General features: G+C 46.6%; 1 protein-coding gene across 8 annotated transcripts in view; it reads right to left on the reverse strand.

Moving 5' to 3' along the window:
• Window positions 1-1,753: 1,753 nt before the first annotated feature.
• Rabex-5 (Rabaptin-5-associated exchange factor for Rab5) overlaps window positions 1,754-23,991 on the reverse strand; it is a 94,035-nt gene continuing 71,797 nt past the window's right edge. For 7 of the 8 annotated variants that reach the window (XM_089573304.1, XM_089573302.1, XM_089573298.1 and 4 more), the window contains 8 exons: window positions 20,264-20,433; window positions 12,878-12,996; window positions 11,195-11,321; window positions 9,961-10,451; window positions 8,063-8,299; window positions 6,718-6,948; window positions 2,809-3,034; window positions 1,754-2,084 (listed from right to left, as the gene is read on the reverse strand). In XM_089573304.1, the coding sequence (XP_089429430.1) occupies window positions 2,831-3,034; window positions 6,718-6,948; window positions 8,063-8,299; window positions 9,961-10,451; window positions 11,195-11,321; window positions 12,878-12,996; window positions 20,264-20,433 (1,579 nt within the window). In that variant the 3' untranslated portion in view covers window positions 1,754-2,084; window positions 2,809-2,830. Of the gene's footprint in view, window positions 2,085-2,808; window positions 3,035-6,717; window positions 6,949-8,062; window positions 8,300-9,960; window positions 10,452-11,194; window positions 11,322-12,877; window positions 12,997-15,399; window positions 15,705-20,263; window positions 20,434-23,991 lie in introns of those variants that run through there. The other variant, XM_089573306.1, reaches the window with a different exon arrangement.

Consider the following 23,991-nt stretch of genomic DNA (forward strand, 5'->3'; position numbering starts at 1 on the left):
TTTGTTTTTGCGAGTTACTTTTTCTTCGCTTATTCTGGCTGCTGCAGTGATAAGAACCAGGGTGTGCAGTAATATAATATTTTTAACAGATATACAGCAATGGGACAAGAGTGTGAAACCGACTAATTATGTGAAACTTGGTGCCCGAGAAACGCACTGATGCAAATGTGAGAGTAGCCAACAGCCACAGAAACCAAGGGGCACAGGGGATTTTTAATTTATTTATTTTTGTGGTGTTGATCAATTTATATTACTGAATATGTAATTGCTTAAAGCTAATTGATTAGAAAAGCAGAAGAAAAAACAACCACATGCCGCCGGTGGGATCCGAACCCACGACCTCCGAATTACGCGTCCGGTGCTCTACCGCTGAGCTACGGCGACGGCTGTCAAACCTTCTGCTTTCGGGGGTATTTATGTTTACAAATAACCTAACTTTGGGAGTGTTCACCAGCACCACCCACGTTCTTAAGCGGCGGACGTAGAACGTCCTGAGTAACCGCAGGTGTGACGTAGAACGTCATCGAACGGAGAGGGTGGAAGCTGTGTGAGAACCCTCTTATGCTTCCTATGGCATTAAGGCTGCCAGAACCGAGGCCCTCGTTAAGCAATTAAGTAGACAAGGAAAGGGGAATGAGGGGCTCGTTATAAATATGAGAGAAGCCAACAGCCACAGAAACCAAGGGGCACAGGAGATTTTTAATTAATTAATTTATTTTTGTGGTGTTGATCAATTAATGCAAATGGCACAACATGGCCGTGGGCAAGGAAAAAGCACAGCTCTGACATTGTAGCATGTGCTGTGCATATACAGCACATCTTTGTGAGCAAAGCTGATGCTCTTTGTGGTGGAGGCAGCGCCTAATATTCAGATTTAGGCCTAGAAACACAACAGGCATTGCTTGTAGAAGCGACGCAAGAGAGACAAGTTGCGACAGCTGAATGCTGGGACATACCTCTGTGACTCGGTAAACTAAAAGAGCCAGAAATCACACTGCTCTGCCCGCATTTGCAAGGTCCACAGCGTTTAAGGTCTCTGCCTTCTCAGCCATGTGGCACCAGCACAAGGACTGGTGAGCGTGTCATAAGAATATGCTGCGTTTGAGCTTAGAAGCAAGTCTTCAAACTGTGCCTTGAATTTGCACACCTAAGTAGCACTTGTAATTGCTAAGCGAGGGCCTCGGTTCTGGCAGCCTTGACGCCATAGGAAGCATAAGAGGGTTCTCACGCAGCTTCCACCGTCTCCGTTCGATGACGTTCTACGTCACACCTGCGGTAACTCAGGACATTCTACGTCCGCCGCTTATGGACGTGGGTGGCGCTGATGAACACTCTCAAGATTAGGTTACTTGTAAAACATAAATACCCCAGAAAGCAGAAGATTTGACAGCCGTCGCCGTAGCTCAGAGGTAGAGCACCGGACGCGTAATTCGGAGGTTGTTGGTTCGGATCCCACCGGCGGCATGTGGTTGTTTTTTCTTCTGCCTTTCTAATCAATTATCTTTAAACGATAACATATTCAGTAATATTCTAAATTGATCAACACCACAAAATAAATAAATAAATTTAAAATCCCCTGTGCCCCTTGGTTTCTGTGGCTGTTGGCTTCTGTCATACTTGTAATGTGCGTGTAACAACAGCTGTTCCCAACCGCACTAAGCACATTCGTTGGAGGAGACACAAATATAGCACAAACACAGAAGCATACCCCCACAACAGCACAGATGCAAAAAATGAAACAACACAGAGGAAGTAGAGGTGAAGGATTAAATTTATATATAATATATATATATATATATATCTATATACACAGAAAAATTTGTCTCAACCATTTTTTTACAAGTTGGGGAGTTTGTAAAACATGCCCTTGTCATCTTCAGTGAAGACGGTTGTTCCTAAAGAACGGCGTTTCACGGGCACACAAAACAGCCATGTGGCGCAACTTTGTGGCACGAGTCTGCCTGGCACCGGAACATGCACTGTCACTTGTGGTGAGGCACAGATAATTTGTTGTCGCTCAGTCCAGACACATCCCCAGTCTTCTGCGACGGCCTCTGCTGCCATGTTGCATTGACAAGTGCCTCCTGGAGAGGTAGAAAAAGGGAGGAAAAAAGAGTGATGGGCATACTTGACATGAACTGAAGGCACATCAAGACGTGCCCCGCCCTAATGATCTCTGGAGTATGCAGCCCTACAAGGACACGTTCTTTGGTTCAGGCCAGCTCAGGCATGCAGGTGCATTTGAGGTATTGATCAATCGACCATACAAATAAATTAGGGAATAAATGAGCGCAGTAGTGAGGTACTACTGCCCAGACATTTAACAAAACTACACGGGTGCCAACCATTCAATTAGTCGGTGGCTTATTTCAGTGTACACTACTCCTGTGAAATCAGTCACAGTAGGTGCACATACGCTAGACATATGCCAATGCAAGTGTTGCTTGCTGGGCTGTTTCTGAAGTCGCCATCACCGGTGCTGTGAGACTATAATGCCGCATTTACACGAGGAAGAATTCCATCCCTCTCAAGGGTGAAGCGTGCAAACAGCACAAAAACATCATGCCTAGGGGTGCCAGGATGGGTCCATCAAAAACCAGCACAGCAGCCAGGGTAGAGCAGCTAACATTTCTGAGGACTGGGTCTTCTCTGTCTTCCGTGCAACAATATTGTCAAACAGGCAGCAAATGCTGCATGGTGCACCTCGTTTTCCCTACACTTAGGCTGGGAGGGTTTACTAGGCTATCTTTAGTTTGAATGCGTATAGAAGGAGGCCTGCGTCAGCTGCTGGCCAGCTAGGAAGCCCACCTTAAGGAGAACGAGCGGTGCCCTATGCCTGGTCCGTGGCCTCTACGACTGGTGCAGCGCAGGGTAGCTCCGCATTTGCCGGTGGTGGCAGGGGCGGCTCCGCTGGCTGTGCCCTCGCATCTGCATTCGCGCTGACGACAACGGGTTGCAGCGGAGGGGGCAGGGACGCCTCCAGGGTGTCGGGAGACATGGGGTCGCCAGAGGACAGCAACACCCTCTGCACATCCTGCGAAAAGTTGTGCGTGCGGTGTCAGCAATGGTGGCAGGAAAAAAAAAAAAAAACATAGCAGGGCAGCCGGCAAGAGCCCCCCAAGACAGTAAGCGCAAGCATTCAGTCCAAAGTCTAGGCCTGATGCCAGACGAAAGGCCAGAGCAAGACAACGCAGTCACGTTACCATTCAAATGACAAAGCAATAGGGGATATTCAAAATTCCGCAAGTGCGCTTTCCCGCATAACAATGTTGCCCCAAACAAGATGGCCGACTTCGCTATAAAGGAACTACGTGGGCTACAGGACAGGCGCTAAGGGTGTGGATAGAATGTAAGAAACGTATTTTGGAAGAATCAAACAAAAAACCAGTCTTTCTTGCTTTGTTTCAGCTGGAAACGCATGGTCAGCCATCTTGTTTGGGACAACATTGTTATGCGAGAAAGCGCACTTGCGGAATTTTGAATATCCCCTATTGTGTACCCACAAGCGCAAGCAGGCAATGCCTTCCCAAGTCCTCTATTCTCTCCTCTATGCACTTGTGGTAGCTTACAGTTAAAATGTTGATGGCAGTTTGTTTCAAGTCAAACTTATGTCCGAAGTCGCAGCATCTCAAAGGTGCTGAGGTGCATTCACAGCACCTCAGAAAATAAAATGTTCACAGCATGACTGTGCAAGCGTAAATGAATTTCAAAATGGGCGAGGGAGCTGCCAACTTCTCACAACTGTACTTTTTTTGACAGTGTCCAAAACAAAAGACCAAAAAAGCACATTACAACCGCACCAGCAGCAATTTGCTCTCCCACTTGTCCCTGAGGCTCATCCTTTACCTGCCGACATTTATAAAGTGAAAAAAAAGAAAGCGAATGATTTTTAAACAACCAGTCTATTGTACTACGATGTTCAGCACAGCTAAGCCTGCAAGAAACTGTCAACAAAATGAATGCAAGAAAGAAAAAAGAAATGCAGCTTGGGCAACCAAATCCTAGCTACCTTTAAGTCCTTGTTACACTGGCCAAATTGTAATGTTGCAGACTTCAGAACATGTCGAAAGTTTTCAGGACCCCTGAAGACCAAAAGGGTTGTCCTCACTGGCCGCATTTGTTTTTCCAGTCCCGGACTACTTGCTGGCAGGTCTCTGCTTCCGCTCGGACAGGAAAAGCGTCATGGTCACATGACCTACTTGCCATAGGCATGCCATAGGCTGCTTTCGAACTCGCCGCCAGAGCCGGGCTCCCCCTCGGTTACCGTACAAGGACGCTGTCATCTGCTAGCAGACGATGCAAGCCACGGCCACCACGACGCCGAAGCAACGCCGAAGCAACGCCGTGCGCTCGATCATGATACTGAGTCGATTTAAAGACTGTACTGTCAGCTTAGCGTCGGTGCATTACAGAACTCAGCTTCGGAGGTATGCTCGCCGCTACTGCTTGCGGCGAAGTTCGCACAAAGTAGCCCAACTCGTTGCGGATCGGCAGATAGACGAAAGCCTTCGCAAAAATGTTGACAACAAGCTCTATAGCTGCTCCAGTATACGAGTGGTTCACCTGCGATGCTTTCAGGTAAGCGTACAGACAGCATGTCGCAAAACAAGCGAACGAGAACCTCTTGACGACACGAGCAAACAATACGCGCTCGCAGCTTCGAACGCGCGTCCGTGTGCGGTGGATTTCAAGAAAATAAACGAAGATGCAAGAACAAAAAGTCTTGCGATGGCTCAGAGAGCAGCTACGGAGCTCATTTGAAGGTTTAACGCATGATATCGACCTCCAGGAACACGAAAAGTAATCAAAATGCACCAGGAGTCTAACTCAATATGGCTGCCAGCGCGGCGCGCAGCTGTCATCTGCTGCCTTCTCAGCAGCCCGCGGACTGCCATAGGCTAAAAACGAACGCGTTGCTATGGCGATGCAGGCAGGTGGGCGGAGCTTTCGGGCTGCCCGAGAAAAACAAATACCGGACTCGAGTCCGCAAGTACCGTATAAACGCGTGTAAGGGCCGCACCCGTGTATGGGCCGCACCCCGTTTTCCCGAAGACAATGTTTAAAAAAAAATAAATCCGTGTAAGGGCCGCACCCGAACTTTCCATGACCCAGGCGGGAATAGCCTTCTAAATGCACGCGCCGTGGCCTCCGCGATCGGCTCCGGCTGCGAACAACGGTGCGCTCGATCGCGGAGCGCTTGATCGCGGAGGCCAAGCACGCGCACAAGAGCTTCCAAAAACCGTCCATGGATGGCGCCCGAGGCCGCAGCCATCATCATCGTCAATTTTTTTTCTCCCCCCCCCCCCCCTCCCGCGACTTTCCGCTATCTAATCAGCATCAGTATCGCCAGCTCCAGCCTTTTTTGGCGGATTAGCGCGTTCGCGGTAGTTGTGGCTTTCGCGTGCTGCCGCCGAGTAAGCACCTTATCAGCTACACGGCTGGGAGTTAGCTCTCGAACGCGGCAAGCGTGCGGCGGGCAGGGAACTCGACGTGGCCGAGAAGTGCGTCCGATGACCGTGCAATCAAAAGGGTGCATTGAGAAACACAAGCTGCAAAAAACGCGCTTTCCGAGGCGAGCCGGGTGAGTTTCCCGAACTGCTCTGCTAGTGATGGAAATGCGGAACAACGGCTACACGTTGACAGCGGACATGCTGCACGGCTTCTTTGGGATGAGCGTGCACCAGAATAAATGCCATTCATTCCCTGATTGCTGTGTTTTTGCTTAAAAAAATTTTTTTTTTTCTAAATCGCGTGTATGGGCCGCACCCCGAAAATTGGCTCCCGAATCTGGAAAAAAAAGTGCGGCCCTTACACGCGTTTATACGGTAGTCCCGGACAGTCCGGGACTGAAAAACAAATGCGCCCACTGTACACATTTAGAGCTTCTGGGGATCCACAAGTGTCTTTTCAGCCTGCCAGCAAACGTTTACAGGACGCGAGTGTGCGGAAAAAAAAAATCATTTCACTGCACACACACGCAAGTCAAATTCGTGAAATGCCTGCAAGCATGAAGAAGTGCGCATGCTTCATCCCCTAGTATCAAATGCGTAACTGTTCTTGAGCACATCATGCATGTAAACTTTTTGGGATTAGTATTCTGGACTTAACGTCATGGCCCAAAATGACACATGAGTTATAAAGGGGCACCATAGTAGAGGTGCCCGGATCAATTTTGATCATTTGGGGATCTTCAACTTGCACTGACATTGCACAGTACACAGGCATCTTGCATTTCGCCTCCATCAAGGCTGGGATTGAACTCATGTCGCATAGTGGTTATGGTGCTATGCAGCTGACCCAGAAGATGCGGGTTCGATCCTGGCCGCGGCGGTTTAATTTCAATGGAGGCGAAATTCTAGCGGCCCGTGTACTGTGCGATGTCTGTGCACGTTGAAGAACCCCAGGTGGTCGAAATTTCCGGAGCCCTTCACTACGGCGTCCCTCATAGCCTGAGTCGCGTTGCGACGTTTAACCCCATAAACCAAACCAACCAAACCAAACCGAACTCATGTCTTCAGGCTCAGTAGCCGGGTGCCCTAACCACTGTGGCAGGGGCGTAATCTTGCCGGCAGCTGTACACAAACATCGTGTGCACAAGTGTTGTGGGAACACAGTTCCGAGATCACTGTGAGGCACACTGTATATGTGCAAAGTGAACACCATTGGTGCAAGGCACTGCACTGGCAGAGTGAATACAGAGGTGGCACACAAACATACCTCCAGGGGCTCGGTGGCAGACGGGTCAGTGGACACGACCGGCGCCAGCGGTGCGGGCGGAGGCGTGTCCAACTGCAGCAGCAGGCCGTCTCCTTCGTCCAGCTCTCGGAGCACGACGTCACGCAGGAAGGCCGGCACAAACCGCACATCCAGCTCAGCAGGCACCTTGTAACCGGAAGGTTTGACCGGTGCCTGTACCAGGGCCTGCTCCACTTCGCGAGAGACAGTCTCCTGCGGGGTCGACAGAAGAAGCACAAAACTTGAGAATACACCCAGCGGGGGAAGGACGAAGCAAAACAAATGTGCTGGCTGTGCACCATCTCACACATTGTTTGCAGTGTAGTCGAAGCCGTGAGCATGAGGCAACGGCTTCCAGAAATGTGCCATTCTTCTGCCTCCACAAGTCGATCGCACAGGCCTGGAAGCCAGCGCCTTGCACTCACAACACCCACTCTATGGCTAACAAGTTCTGGCAGAACGCAGCAGTCTATGCTGCCTTCATTAGCCAGGTTTGAACTGCTAATGACAGAATAATGACAGACCTGCTATGACATGAGGGGAAAAGCAGATGAGCTGGTTGACAGCCGCTGAGACATTTCAATTCAGGAAGGTTGGAAAAGGAAAAAGAAAAGACAAAGAATACTGCATCTATGTCACATGGCAAAGATTACAGGCTATTTCCTGTCACAAGGGCAACATGCCAGGAAACAGTCTTTGCTACATCAGCAATGCTCAGGTAAAGTGCATTTCCAGACGGCTCTAGAAGGGAGTCTTAGAATGCACATCATAAAACGATAAGAAAGCGCTCCTATAATAAATGATAAGGCTTGGATGTACGGGGGCAACAACAAACCACTTCAGAAGCTTTGCTATATAATAACTAAACCTACACCACCAGCAGAATCACAGCACTGAACGGACACAAACGTTTTCATCCAAAGGAATAACTGGCCACAATGCGAGCATTCTTCTAACAAGGGAGTAATTACCCTGAAAAACCGACGACCACAACCCAGGACTGCTTCCTCTCATGGGCAGTTGATCTAACCTAACGAGGACAACTAACAGTTGGCAGGAAAATACCCGACCAATCACTGGCTCAAAGTGGGAATCCCAGTCAGCAGCCAAGGCACAAATCCAAGTTTCATTCACTTGGAACAGCAACAGCAGATACAGGATACACTGGTCAACACACCACTTCCAGGTGCCACTCTACTAGCTGCTTTTCAGAAACACGCAAAAATACCTATCTGAGTGAAAACAAATACAAAGGCACAGGAAACATGGCACAGAGTACGTGCACGTACGCCCACACTTTGCATTTTGATTTGCAGGGGGTACCCACCCGGAACTCGTTGATGCGCCCCCGCAGCAACCTGGTGCCCTCGGCGAGTCTCTCCTGGCGCTGGCGCATGTCCGAGAGCAGGGCCAGGTTGGAGTACATGAGTCGCAGGCCCTCACTGGCGCCCTGGTCGTAGCCGCCCGGGGGAACCGCCTCGCCCGTCACATAGCGCTCAAACTCTTCCGCTGGCAGGTTCAACGACTCGGCCGTCAGGTTCTCGATGAAGGACACCGCACAGCACTACGGGCGGAAAGAAAATGGGGGAGTCAATGAAGAGAGAGAAAATGGAGGCTATAGCAACACAGAGCCATTGATAGTCGCCTGTATCAACAGTTGCAAAAGTGTTGCAGCTAGTGCTATAGTGTAAGACAACTCACTCGAGCCCTTCAACCCATCATAAAGAAGGTTAGGCCTCTGTGATGTGTGTAACAAGACACAAAAAGTAGATTAGGTAGGTGCTTCGCAACTATGCTAATTGGAGCCTTAAGGCAACATTGCCCGTGGCAAGACGTGACAACACAGAATTCACACACAACTAGCCCCGTTCACCTTGGTAAGAATATTTGGGGTGAATAAATGATGCTTAACACTGAACTGAGCAAACCTGCTCATCAGACTGCTTCCAGATGTGACACGTGCCATAGAATAGGCCACATGATGTACTTCAAAGTTGTCTAGAGTGCGCAAATGAGTGGAAACAGGTCGTGTTGCCACAAAAGTGCATGTTTTGAAAACTGTATATTTCTTGAGCAAATTTCGTGTTTGTACTTTGAAACCTCATGGCTAATCCTATAAAGCCTTTAGCTGCACTTCCTGAAGAAGCCCTTTTCTTTCGTGGGCTTCAATGGATAGAGTAATCCATACAAATGTGATGAAAAGACCAACTTCCCATGCTCGGCGACAGGCTAGTCACCTTTATACTAACCAACTTCATTGCAAAGCAGTTACCCTATTTGCACGAATATAACATGAAGGAGGACTCTTAGCCTCCAATAAAATGGGGAAAAAAATATTAGCACAATTATAACATATGCTCAAATTGTTCAGGCCAAGATAGCTGAGGGCTACGTGTGAACGTGGCATCATCTTCTGTGTCTGTCATTGATGTTATTCGAGAACTAACACTTTAGAAGCCTACTAAGTGCTAATGCACATGGTCTTTCGCTCAGAAACAGCCTCCCTACCGTTGCCCCTTTCCTTGCCACCGCCACTTCATGTTGATGCAGCATGATTATGTACAGTACGGTCCATTATTAATGGGAACATGCGATCGCGAGGCCTCCATGCTTCATGAAGCCCTGCTGCCTAGATGCGGCGAGACGAGGCGGCATGAGGCGCATGCGCGGAAAGACCAGCCGCCATGCTTACTGCGCATGCGTCTTGTGCCGACAATTCCCACAAATTCTCGGCAGTAGAGCTCCGCAAAGCGTACAGGCCACGCGATCGCATGTTCCCTTTAACAGTGGACCGTACTGTACCTCATTTCCCATTGATTCCCTCCTCTGCTCCACACGGCTCCTTTACTGCATTCTCTTTTTCAATGATCCCCGCCGCCTTCTCTTGACGTTTGTAAGCCACTTTCTTTATCTGCTAACCATGAATCCATGCACTTCGTTTCGATGGCTCAAGGTCGTTAAGAAGAAGTTGGCTTCTCCTCGCAACTCACGAGCTTGCGGTTGAGCTTGCAGTAGGTATCTTGAAAAGCAGAGCAAAAAGCTCGCGCTATATTTGGTCCATACCTTGGTTCCGAATATAATGCGAGGTGCATTCTGAAGCAGACGATTTGAGAACAGAAAAGCTCACATCATATTTGTGCAAACATAGCAACCCAGGAAGAAAACAGACGCCATCTATCCGCAAGTCCCGACACGAACGACACCGACGAAGGTGAGAGCTCTCACCAGGTTGGTGAAGTAGTAGCCGGCCTCTCCGCTGAGCAGTCGGCTGGGGGCGCTGAACCGCGTCACGTACTTGATGTTGGAGTGCAGCAGGGGCGGGTTAGCACGCAGCACCACGTACACCATGGCCGGCAGGAACTCGTCGGCTGACGCGGGTCGTGGGCCCTGGGGCCCCATGCGCAGGGCCTCAAACAGCTGCTGGCTGCAGCGCACCACACAGGCCAGCTTCTCCCGGGGGCTGTGGCGCGAGTCGAGCTCGATGATGTGAGTGATGGCGCGGTCGACGACGTCGCGCACGGGCGGCTGCCGGTCGTCCAGCTCCAGCTCGAGGTGCCGTGTCGCCACCCAGCTCAGGGAGCGGATGCGCCGCTGGATTGCCAGGTCCTTTTCCTCGTCCGCCGTCGAGATGAACTCGAAGATAGACTTGTACGTGAGGCTCATCAGGTAGTTCTCGGTCAAGTCCATGAGCCGCTCCACCTCGTCAGGCTCCAAGCCTGTGTAGAAGACCAGACTGAATTGAACAACTCCTGCGTCGAGCCATGCTAAGAGATCCCATTGTGAAAGTACAACACCATCAGCAACCCACAACAAAAGACATTCTTACACCACTCACACGGCAAAGGTGTTCTGCTTCAGAAACTAATATCTAATCTACTTCTCTGGCCTGCCACGCAACCTTGGTAATGCTTGGGAACACAAGTTCAAAGAACCATGAGCTAGTTGAACAAACAGTTACTTTCATTGCTATTAAGTTCAAGTGTGGTCCCAGCTCCCTCATGCACTCTCACATAAAAGCAGCACAAATATGTGCCTTAAAGTGCAGGCAAGGTGTCATACTAGGCAATGCTTTCACATTAAGGAAGCAGATTGAGGGAACTCGCATGTTTACAGTTCTGCGCATGCAGAATGTGCGCTTGAGGTACAGCTTTCATTGAAAGAGCGCCACGGGCCCTTACGGTATCAATGGAAGTCCTAACATGTGGAGTGGTTAAGTTGACAGTTCCTCTCAGCTTCAAGACATTTCAAAAACGGCTATGCATAATAAGCCCCACAGCATGGCCCAGAGGCAAACCACTTGGGCTTACTTCTGACACCACCTGTACTTGCATAAGGACAGGCTTCAAGCCCAACCTGAAAATACTGTGGTACCAGCCGATAAACTCTGCAAAGGTCTGCGACAATCCTCATTTGGCTAACCCTCGCATTCGTACTGCCATGACTCAAAGGCACAACGCACCTTGGTAGTGGGCATGCGTCTCAAAGCGCTCGTGCATCCTCTGGTAGAAGTCTTGAACCAGGTTGGAGAGCTCGTCGATAGACTGGTCCCGGGACATCTTGTGGACGCGGTCGACAGCTGCTTTGACCTGGAAATGACACACATAGCATAATCACACATCACAAGATGCTAGGCCCACAGCAACTGTGCTTCTGTGGCTAAGTACTGCAGCCATTAGGGAAAGACAGCAAACCAGAACCCAGGCCAGGTCCAACACCCGGTATGCACCCAAAGCCACTGTGCATGGTCACAGCCACCTCCAGTACAGTATGTATCTATGCATGCACAGGGGCAGTCAACTTGTGCTGGGTGCAAACCACAGCCAGAATCCTAGCTTCACTTAACCGCCTCTTTTCTTGGCAGTAAGCAGCAAAACGATAACAATGATGGTGGTATGTTGGGCCTGTAGGCATTTAAATCTTAATGTGAGCTTTTCTGGGGGTTCCTCAACCCCATTGTTTCACATCTCCCTTTTAAAAACATGCACAGCCCCAGCCAAATGTACACAGGCCACTGGGCGCACTGTTTGATCATGCAGTGGGATTCTTAACCCTTTCACTGCCAGGTTTTTTTACTCAAATCTGCACACACCCTGCCGGGTTTTTTGCATGTTAGTTTCCTGGAAATTTTTTGCTAGTAACGCACTAAAATGCTCTGCAGGACATGTAGATATGTTTATTCAGGATAATCTTAATGATATTAGTTGTAATGAATCAAATCTTCCAGTACCAATCTGGCCTGTCGGATTTCCTCTTCTTACACGGATTTTTCAGTGGCAGGGGGACTTCATCGCTGTCATCACTCGACAAGGCACTTAGGTGGGCTCCTTCCTCGTTCTCATTATCATTGGACTCCGAATTCACAAGCAATTTTGAATTTCTTCGTCCGTCAAAGCACGGACGAATGTGGCACATAGCCTCATGGCTGCTGTGCGCAGACCAAAACGAAGTGACTCGGATGTGGAAACATGCGCGCCATCTGTTGTTTAAAATTTACCTTACAAAATCTATGAATTTACGGAGTCTCTCCATAGATGGCGCTACATGTTTGCATCGTTTTTTTTTTTTACACGAGTATTATCGGGAGCGGCAGGGGGTGAGTTAAAAAGCCAAAACGAGTTAACTCGGGAGAGGCAGGGGGTGTGCATATGTGGTAGCCCGAGTTATCTCGGGAGTGGCAGATTAAAGGTTAAGGCACTGCTGGCCCTCCAAAGGCTTTGCAGTAGTGAGGGAAAAAGGCTTGAAGCACTTGGAGTGCAATGCCAACCACTCTGCATGTACCAGTAGCAACTAATACTGCTGTCACACGGGCACTTTCGATTGCGATCGAGTCGATCAAAATCGAACTCGATGCAGATCCGGCGTTGCTACTCGGCGAATTCAATCGCGATCAACCACAAGCTGGACACTCTAGGATTCTGCCGAATGAAATCAGAATACATTTTAACTGCAAGTCTATTACCAGAACTATTAGGAAAAAAAAAAAGCTTTTTTCAGTTTTTTTTCCAGGATGTATACACTCTGACCGATGACGGTTGCAAACACTAGCTAATGTCAAGGGTTTTTTTATGCACGCACATTTAGTACAAAGCTCATTAAACTCTTTTTTCCCGCAAAACCAGATGCACCGGGAAGCAAGACCTACCTGTCGGATGACATCACAGGCAGCGGACTCCTTCAGGCCACGCAGGAAGTCCTTGAGCTCCTTGGTTGCGGGGTTGCTTTCTAAGCTGCTCAGCTGAAGGTCCCTGGAGCTCACAGACTCTGGAATGAATAACACAAGAGGGGCCAGGAAAGCTTAAAAACCTCAAGGGAAAGTTTCCAACAGAAACGCAAACACAACCACATTCGAAAATTGTAACCTTACTAACTGCAGTGATACTAGGCTAAACTAAACAGAGTTCGTCAGAACCGCCATTTCTATGCAGATGTAAAATTATCTCTCGGTTTGAAAGCAGACCCGACACGGACTGATACGGCTTGTTTTCTCTGGTGACAGCGTGACATAAATGGTGACAGAGCAGATGACTGCACTGTACTCAGCTGTTGTTAGGAGTGCCACTGTTTTCACAAAGCCCGGAGTAAGCAAAAAAATAATAAAAAAAAAACTATTTATGCGTGTATGCTGCGTCTAGTTCGGAGAAGTTCTACAAGTGAACCCTGACCAAAACATACGGCTTTGAATACAGATTTCAGACACTGATAACACAGCACTGTTTCGAAATAAAGCACGCGCTGCCTGGATGATAGCGAGATCATTTCCGTCCACAGCCACTGCGTATGTTATCATGAGCCAATATTTACCTTGCGCTATATTTATGCTGTTATTTCACTTCAACATGTGCGAGCTGATCCAGCCTTACGGTAACGGTACTGTAAGTGGCAAATTCCAGATTGCTGTGCAGAAAAAAATGCCGAGTGGCAACATCAGCAGTACTCCTAATTCATGTTTTGAAAATCAAACAAGGACACTGCTGTGCTATGAAACGCTCATCGTTCTACACAAGACAAAACTCCAGGACCCCAACATTGGCTGCCCTGACAGATTTGGGGAGCCGAACACACACACAAAAAGAGCAAATGTGCTGAGTGCACAAAGCTCCAGCAAACACTGTATGACTATCATCACGCCTGTCCTGAGCTGCTCGATGTGGTGCTTACACAAATAAAACAAAAAGACGACCAGAAAACTAACTTGTAGAGGGCACCAGGGTACTGTTAGTGTAAGAGTCAGACAGGCAGCAACACGGCAAGACATCGCGAGGAATATAAAGTGGGGGATGAGTGGGGGGGAGGGAGAAGCAGACAGAAAGAAGATCCGCGACCAGGTCTGGGAAGCGGAAACAGAGAGATGGCACAACGAAGCACGGGCGAAATCATTCTTGACGGTGTTTCCAGAACAAAACATGCCACAGCTTCAGAACACTGCGATCCTCCGCTACAAAAGGGAATGGCCTTAGCAGCATCAGAAGCAGTACAGAAATACGGCTCATGTGCTCTCCAGCACTAAAGTGTGTTAGCAATGAAACAACCTACAGAGCGAATTACAAAAACGGTTTGGTTTGGTTTGGTTTATGGGGTTTAACGTCCCAAAGCGACTAAGGCTATGAGAGACGCCGTAGTGGAGGGCTCCAGAAATTTCGACCACCTGGGGTTCTTTAACGTGCACCGACATCGCACAGTACACGGGCCTCTAGAATTTCTCCTCCAAAGAAATTCAAAAACGAGGTATTTCTTAATTGACTGAGGATGCAGAATGAAGTCTCTCCACTCCAAATCAAATGCTGTGAGAAAATGCAGAAATGCTGAATCAACACAACTTTATATTTCTTACCCTCCTTTTCTTTTCCCTCTTGCTTTTTTTTTCTCTCTCCTAAACATGAAGAGGGGCATTTCCCTAATTCCACTTTGCCACATGACAGCCGGCAGCTGTTTAATTAACTAAGTTAAATTAATTAAGTACGTAATTGAAGGTCTTAAGAATGATGCCGTAGATTACACAGTAGAATGCCGGGCTATATAGCTAAATCAAAGATATAAAAGCTTTTGCTCTAAAGAAAAAAAGAAAAATCTTTTCAGCATCAACTAGCATCGCAAACAATAAGCGTGCTTGCCTTCCAAGTTCAACAGCTATGCACCCGAGACATGAATAAAAAGCTATGCTATGTACAGTCAGGCCGGAATGAAACGCGAACACGCATATGTCATACATTTCTGCTTTGTAGCGAGATATTACTTACAACCTATTTCCGATTATGCATTTCAGTCGGCCCTTTACCCAGACACTTGAATCAGGCTAGTTGTACACTTCAGCTGAAAGTAGGCAGGTAAAAAAATTTGTTTTCTTGACATGCTCTGTTCGCGTTTCATTCCGGCCTGACTGTACAGGCAGGCTGGAATGTAATGCAAACTGTACCTGTGAACAAAACAAAATATTTTACCTGTGTACTTTCAGCTGTAGTGTACAGCTAGCCTGACTCATGTTTCTCGTTAAAGGGTCTACCGCAGTACACATTCATAAACTGGTTGTAAAGGAATACCTCGCTGCAAAGTCCAAAAGTCTGGCTTATGCCTGTTAGCGTTTCATTCCAGCCTGACCTGCACACACTGTGTGAGTGACATCCCACATTTTCCACTGCACAAGCAGCGCAACTGCAACACCCTCACCAGACAACGAGACAGCTCCCTCGAGGAGGCTCCGATGAAGCTTGCTCCGCATCGTCACAACTCTGCCACGAGACTTGCCGTTATACTGCCAGCCCACAGCTCCAAGCCAAAGCCCTTGCAGGGCTTTCCTCTAGAAACCCTTTTATATGGGGCACTGGCATTTTAACGAGCATCATTTCGTGAGAGCTCATTCCTCTCTTTAGAAGCACAAGCAAAAAAACGAAGCAAGCAACTCACTTCATTAGCCATTATTACATTGCAGATGATGCAACTGGCACTCCAAAAATTATGTTTCTAGGAAAAAGATTCATCAAATTGCAAGCGAAATTATCCCTCTCGATTTCATTTCGAGACCTAGGGTGGTCTTGGATGAACGACTGCTGCCAAGGATGTTTACATTCCCCAGATGGAGGGGAAAAAAAGAAGTAAACTGTCCTATGCCCTTTCCTGTAACTAGCTACTATACGCATGAACACATACAATTCCAAAGCAGTCTCCCTTTAGCATGCTACGCTTTAAAGGAGCGCAGACGCTAAATATTTGCTTCTTTCAAAAGATTCATTAGACATTAGTATGCGTGGATCACCTCGTGGTGACCACGACCACTAAACTATTTATAACTGAATTTCTTCTTGACGCTCTTTCGGTTTTGGCTTTAACAATCAAATGATGAATGAGATGTATAAGAAGTGTTTAGGTCACGTGAGGCATCAAAACACTGCAACATACCATTGCTGATATGTAATTTATAATGCTTAAGGAGGGACGCAGCTTTCGGAGGTGAAATTTTTAATTTTTTTCGCATAACGCGACAAAATTTGGCATGCTTATTGGAAAGTCCACTGAATGCCGAAATACAAAATTTCATTCAGATACTTTAAGCAGTTTTGACATTATATACTTTTATATGCTTCACCACTACACCAAACTTGCAGAAAGCCTCGCGGGACAACATTACTTGGCAGGAGTCTGCAGTCACTCTTGAGTTGTACCCACAGGAATAGTCGATGCAGTGAAATTCTCACAATATTTTTAGCACTCTGACAATTTTCTACACAGAATGCACGTTCGCATTGAAGTGCTACGCTTTCTGCAAGCAGGGCAGGCAGGTCCACAAACACTTTAGAAAAAACTGCCATTTTCACGGAGATTTCAGCCAATTTTTTGTTACCTATGGTAACATCACATTCTTTAAAGTCACTTCTTGGCTGTTTTGGGAGAAAATTTTTCAGAATGTGATTAAAAAGACTTTATGATACGAAATCCGGTGTTTTCTAAAATTCGATTTTTTTCGAGATTTTCATGATTTGAAAGCAGTGTGCCCCTTAATTAAGATAGCCTGCTTCAAGAACTGGAATGATAACAAATGATGTATCAGCAATTATATTGCTGAGTTTTTATCATGCCTCACACGGCCTAAACACTGCTTAAGCAGCACAGCCACCATTCGGCCACTGTAGCCACAACCGAAACAGCATTAAGAAGAAATCCAATTATAAATTGTTTAGCGGTTGTAGGCATATACCACATGATCATCCATATATTCTAATGTCTTATGCATTGTTAGAAAGAAGAAAACATGCAACTAAAATTAGGAGTCTGTAGTCCTTTAAGGCTGCCCCAAAAGGGCCTGTTGCTCCAACTGTCAATTTACTATACCTATACAGCCAGTTTTGGCCTTGGGACAGCCTAACAGACAGACAAGGAGACACCAAAACCAGTTAGACAAAAAGAGGTAGCAGTGTGGCTCTTAAGCTGTATGCTAACTGTAGCTCAGAGAGTCTATCACATAATATGAGAACAGCTCAACCTAAATTTCACCACATCACAACGTTTAAAGAGAAAACATAGGATGGCTATTTTAGCTGGAATTATCTAGCACAATAGCAGAAGAAAGATGTGAGCCACTGAACAAGTGTAGCAGGTGCAGAATGATGACAATGACCCCACGAAAGCGAGTCCAAAGTGACTTCTAAAGAAAAAACGCAGAGGTGCTGCCCTTGACTTATAAGCGTGCCACATAGCATGGCAACGTGTCGATTCTCCGAAACACAGATTTAGCAAAAGCACTACCAGGAGAAGTGCAGAAAAAAAAAAAATGAGGGTGAGGAACACCAAAGCAATGAACGATGACTGCTTTCACCAGCTGTGCCTTGCGAGTCAGCCAACGAGGAAGCCTCTGACACAAATGCAAACAATGCGAAATATCAAACAAGAAAAATTCACCGCAACCAGAGAATGCCTCACAAAGGCGTCACGCTGCACTACCTACCACCTGCCGACACGAAGGCCTGCCTTCTTTTGTGCTGAGCCATTAGGTTTTTGTTCCCGCTTTCAGACAGATGCCAGGACTGCATAACAATGCTATTCTGCATTACAATGCCATGGATACAGCTAGGCCCGCGAGGTATGCAGATGGACATGCATCAAATGTTTCTGCTGGGGAATGGACAATACGCCTGGTGAGGAGCTCCAGCCAAGCCAAGCCAAGCCAATCAAAGACAATAATGCTAGAGCATGCATACTGTCATCCATACGGCTTGCCCTTACCTGACACTACCCAAAGCTAGAGATGAATAGAGAGAGCGAGTCGAGGGTAACTTTTCTCACGAAGGCAAGTAAGAGGGCAAGGCACTCCTCACATGGAGTTCGTGGAACAGAAGCAGACAATAGTGCCAGATGAAGCATTGTGCAGTTGTGCTTCCTTGGGATGACAGATTAAGCTAATGCGGTCTCTCAATTTTTCTCTTCTTTCGAATTGCTACGATTTGAAACACTTTAAAGGCTGTGCTCTCCACAAGGACTGTGGTGAAGATCTGTTGCAGACAACCAGATGGCAGATTAAACAGTGCTGACATGCAGTATTAGCAAACAATGCATCTAGCGAATTTTGGCAGCACGAGATGCAAAAGCTGAAGCATAAATAGAAAAAGAAATATCATAGGAAAGCGAACTGGCTGGGACTTTGCAATGCCGTAATTACTTAGAAAATAAATTTTAGCACTGACTCCAATTAAAAAGCGGATTACCGAATGCTGCCTTATAAATGTGAAAAAAAAAAGAAAGCAATTTTGTGCGCCTGCACACACGCACGCATGCAACACACACACACACCCACACACTATTCTTTTTTTCTTCCCACTTCACTGACATACCCCACATTTTGTGCATTCCATGAGTAGACACGTCCACTGCAGTTTCTTTCTTTTACTGCACCAACCAAATCAGAGCTCGTGTTAACTACACAAAGCTTTAATTGAAATGAACAACCTCTGCAAGAACAACCACACTTTGAGACCACACAGGGCTGACCGTGCTCACCAAGCTGCAAATGTTCCAGCTCATATTTGCACTTTCTCACCCACTGGAAAGTGAGCGAACTGCACTGATCTAAATCAAATTTTTCTCAGTCAAAGGTATTCTAGGCAGCTTTATGGACTGCAGACTAGGACAGTGAACAGTTCAAGGCTGCCGCTCATCTTGTCTTGGCCCAGCCACGTGATCACTTGCCAGGGCCAGCTCTCTTCAAACATTGGCTCAGCCAGAGGAGCACAGGCAATGAGCAAAACTTAGCTAGTCTGAAAAGTGGACACACTGCAAAACTCCACAAATACACCTGCAGAAGTTTATGCTGCACAGAGTATTATATTATATACAGTGTGTATGGAGTCACCTGCTCCCTTACGAAAACCTGGGCATCACTCAAACGTAGTGGCACAAGCAGCTCGGCTGGCCAACACCCAGCAGTGGTAGCATGCACAGCTCTGCTGTTGCCAGGGTGTATTCATGGCAAAAATTACAAAAAACAAAAAGACGAAAAAAGAGAGAAAATGGCGTACAGTTTTAATTAATGGCACTGCACAAAGGCCACAGCTGCATTTTTCTGTCAAATCGCATGATAAACGGAGCGTTTGCTGGGCTTTGCTTTCTCCATATTTTTTTTTTGCAGACAATATTACAGCAATGATATCTTTTCGGACCAACGATGTGAACCATGAGGCTACAAGCAAAAGTTGCCAAAAGAGTAATGAAGGTGAGGGGGTAAGCGTCCACGGCCTACTGTATAAGGTGACATCGGCACAGCGGCTAACAGCGCTGAGAGTAAGCATTGACTGCTACCCACTTTTATTCTGTACAAAATTCAAAATCCAAAATAGAAAGATTTTTGTACGCCTCTTCCATAAGCTAATTCGAGGCGTAGAATGTATCCAACACAACCGAACAACACAATACAGCACAAGAGAGCGATACTGTGAAAATAAATGCTGCAGATGCAAGTGTTGAACAGGAATACTTTGCTGAATAATGCAAAGTGAGGCTAGGGCAGCTCTTCAGGCGTGCTCTCAGTCAGTGAATGAAAAGTATGCATCAAAAAAAAGAAAACCTCAGCCCAATGCACTGGTGCCATGCTAGTTTTTCCTAAATGTCAATGCTTTTCCTTTTTCCCTGCAAGGGTGTGACTGCTCTTTGACATATATATGGAACAAAAAAAAAATATAGAATGGCATAATCGAAAGAATGCACATGAAAGTACAGCGAAAAAAAAACCTTGTAAAGCTCAGAGTTCAAGAATGAGTTCCCAAGGTCTGCAATGCACTGTACACGAGGGTAAATACACACATGCATACAGACACATACAAAAATGCAAAATTTCAGGCAGTTAGCAATTACACGGCAGTTCTAGCTGTGTATGGATGAAGCCTCACCAGCAGATACCAGCATGAGGCCACTATCAGTATAAAGAAAAACGTGTCCTCTGCCTAGACTGAAGACCAGTTCCTGAAACTACGTGCTCCCACTCAACTTCCATACGCCTCCAAAAGAGACCGTGCAGATGCCGCAACATGTAGTTGCTCTCGCTCACCTTTGACGGTGTTAGACCGGCGGATGATGCTCCGCAGGGTCTTGGTACGCTTCTCCGCATGCTGCCGCTTTTTCTCAGCGAACCTTGAGAACGGAGACGGCTCAATGAGGCCAGGCTGCGAGGCACCGCTGGGGTAGCCTTCGGGGGACTCACTCGCGCTGCGGGAGAGCCTGCAGGGCAGGGAAAAAAAACGGGGCAGGAGCATGAGGTGATGCTGTCGCCACGCAAAACTATACTCAATGTGCCGCTGAGCCGAACAAAGCCAAGCTCTTGGAAGTCTGCATTTCAAAGGCATTTGGGCCCCTTTGCTGTGCAGTTCCAACCTAAAGTCCCACCCTCCAAAGCGAGGGACACCTGCGGAAACCTTGGGAAGCGTGTACTGAAATCTCAGCGCTCGGGTATCTTCCCATTCCATTTCCATCTAAATGCCCCGGCTGTGACAGAGTGTCAAGCTGCTACAGCCGACAATGAGGAGAATATGAATTCCAAAGGCACTGCGAATTTGTTTGTATTATGAGGGCTTGGAATTAGCGAGAGCATTTTTATTACATTAGGTGTTGATGCGGCCGCAAGCCTCAGTTCAAAGTAAGTGAGTTGAAATTAGCTACAGTCCGCTGTGCAATGTGTTCAGCAACGAAATGCTAAAGCTGCATAGCCACTACAGTAGGTAATAATGAATATGGACCTGCAGCTGTAATTGTTGGGCAGCACCAACAGCAAAGCAGCCAAACAGCAACAAAAGGCAACAAAGAAGTGGAATGTACACGTGCGGCCAAAACATTACGGAGTAAGCTTCGACATTTACAATTTTCTCACGTGTTCCGTGGAGAATGTATGACGGTTTCCTGTGTTGATGTATGAGCACACCAGTGGCATGTGTTAGCATTTACAGAAAGTCATTCCTTACTTGGCTTGGTGATATATGTGAGAAAAGTTTGATCACCAAAGCATGCTCCGCATTATTATAGCTGGGACTGTACAAGCACCGTGCTGGCCAGTTCCTCGCTATAACCCATTTTCTTCTCCTCTGTTCTGCCATGGATCTACAGCAAAATTCTCAGTTCTGCTGCAGAGTTTGAAATGAAGACACATTTTGGAAAGACAAGTTTTTGGGTAGATGTCAGGTTTAGCCTGCAGGTTTAGCCTGATTTTTGTAAAACTTTCTAGGGGTGCAGGAATTAAGAAGAATAAGGTTACTCAAAAACGAAGGACCCTAGAAATAAAGCACTGCACAATATATACATCACAGCTTGCACAGAAATCTTGACAAGGAAAAAAAAAGAGAAAAAAAGGCAGGGGGAGGGGTGAGCAAGGCGTGTGCAGACGATTCCAACCCTATCTTGCCGAAGAACTGCTATCTTAAAGTGAGGGAGCAAGGTTGCTGCAGAATGTACACTGCCACACGGGGCATAAGACACTGCTTTTAACCATCGCCCGAAGGACAGAATTCACAAGACAAAAACAAACAAACAAACAAACAAACAAACAAACAAACAAACAAACAAACAAACCGAATGACCACTTAGCGAATACAAAGTTTTTGAAAACAATCTCTTAAGACTGCTCACAGGTTGAGCACATCTCTTAAGACTGCTCACAGGTTGAGCATAGGTGCTGTATGTTACTGCAGACGCTTGAAGTAATGGTTTGCATATTGCAAGACCAATTGCAATGTAAGTAGAACATCTGTTCACTTCGTACCGTGTGAACAAATTCAACAGGAATGAAGCTGCAGCCAGCTACAACTACACTTTGAGCAAGACAGAAAAATTTTGCAAGTGACATGACAATGGAATGTGAGGCAGGCTGACGTAACTTGGCACCACTGCTCTGATGGGAGAACTGTAGCCTGAAAACTTCCGCAAAACAGTGCAACTGTACACAGCAGACTCCTTCCTGGAAACACTCTGTCAAGCCACATTCCCTTATAAGCCGGACAGTCTGAACACCTGCATTTCACTTTCCATAACCGCAATGCTAACAAAATCTGGCTAACGCAAACCATCAATTTGTTCACCCTGATCAATGCAAGCCTGTGCCACGTCACAATGACAGGCATTACATTGGCTCTTGTCGCTGTGACACATTCCACATTGAAAGAGTGCGGTGTAGAGGCAAACAATGTGACAAGTCAAGGGCATCATAGCACCGCCTCGCGGATGCAGACATTATTCCTACCTGACAAGAGCACCTCTGATGTGCAGGTGACGGCGCTTGACATGCAATTACACACACATACCCAGCTCTTAAAAACGTAACAGTGTTTTTTTTTTTTTTTTCAGAAGCACGAAGGTCGCGAGCAATCTCCAGTTAACAGGTAGATGTTCTCTACGTGACAAAAGAGCGAGTGTCGCAGAAAAAGGGGTAAAACCCGTGACAACTACTCAAGCCGACTGCAGGTGCAACGTGTGATTTCTGAAAATGCTTTTTTTTTTTTTTTCGGAGTGCTCACTAAATGCTTCTAGGAGAATTCCTTCTCATTTAAACGCACCTAATTCCTGGTTTATTAACAACACCTACGTGCTCTCACGAAACCAGGCCTCTGGCAAACTGCTGATAAGCTGAACAGATTTAAAGTATTTCAGAATAGACCGAAACTGAGCTTGCTGGTAATTCTCTATTCAGTATATTATAGGATTTCTTTCTAATTCCTCGAGCTCACCACCACAGTCTTATGCCTTTTTCCCCCGTGTGTCGCGTGTTTTTTTTTATGCCGACAGAATTCTTACAAAAGGACTTGTCAGGTTTGCCTTAAAATGACCCTGCTGTACAAAACACTTGCAGAAAAACCGCAAATAACAAATGACCGCAAGCAATTTCTATGCTCTTGCCACTATGAAAACAGAACAAAAAAGAAAAGGAAGCAGTAGCACCAGACAGCTAAAACAAAACTATCTACAGGAGTTTGAAGACTACCTACACTACTACTACTACTTGTTTACAAAGAGTCAATTGGCTCAGTTCACTACATTTATTCACTTCTGCACTACTCTCCATGCTATGAAGTTGCTTTCGACTGTGCCCAACCTGAGACGAAAAATCTGAGTGTTACTTCTCGCTTTCTGCTTGGCACAAAGGTGGCCAAATCGAGAGAATGGTCCCCTGATTACTCGCGTATCAGAATCAAATTCTCGGATTCTTAGTACAGCCAACAGTGCAAACCCCGGGCATGAGCCGCCAGTGCTTTTTCACCACAGAGCAAATAATTACTCGCTCCAAATGTGTTCCGCCTGTGACTACCATTACGAAGACTACCATTACGTGACTACCTGTGTGACTACCATTACTGTGTGACTACCATTACGAAGAAACAGACATACTGAATATTACAATCAAATGCAAAACTGCAACAACATGAACGCTGCTCCCCCCCTCCCCCCAATCCCCGCCCAGTTGCAAGAAGTGTCCGCATGTCAAAATCCGGAATGCACTGCCATATGGGAAATGCATCATCATATCTACAAGCCTCATAACTGTCAATCAGGCTATATACTTTTTAAAAAATTGCAAAGCCATCATTATCAATATCAGTGTAATTGCACACTCTCATGCTTTCAACCACAGTATTCCCTCAAAGGTAAAAAAATGAAAAGCCTAAGAATCAGCACATGACACTTGTGGCATGTATCATTGCCACAGACTGTCTCATATATTTTCACTCTTCTGCAGTTAACCTTAAAGGAATATAGACACCAAGATTTATGCTTGCGTGTTTTCTTCTTTCAAAT

Source organism: Amblyomma mixtum, chromosome 2 (genome assembly GCF_055824585.1).
Source record: "Amblyomma mixtum isolate Tamu chromosome 2, ASM5582458v1, whole genome shotgun sequence".
Taxonomy (NCBI): domain Eukaryota; kingdom Metazoa; phylum Arthropoda; class Arachnida; order Ixodida; family Ixodidae; genus Amblyomma; species Amblyomma mixtum.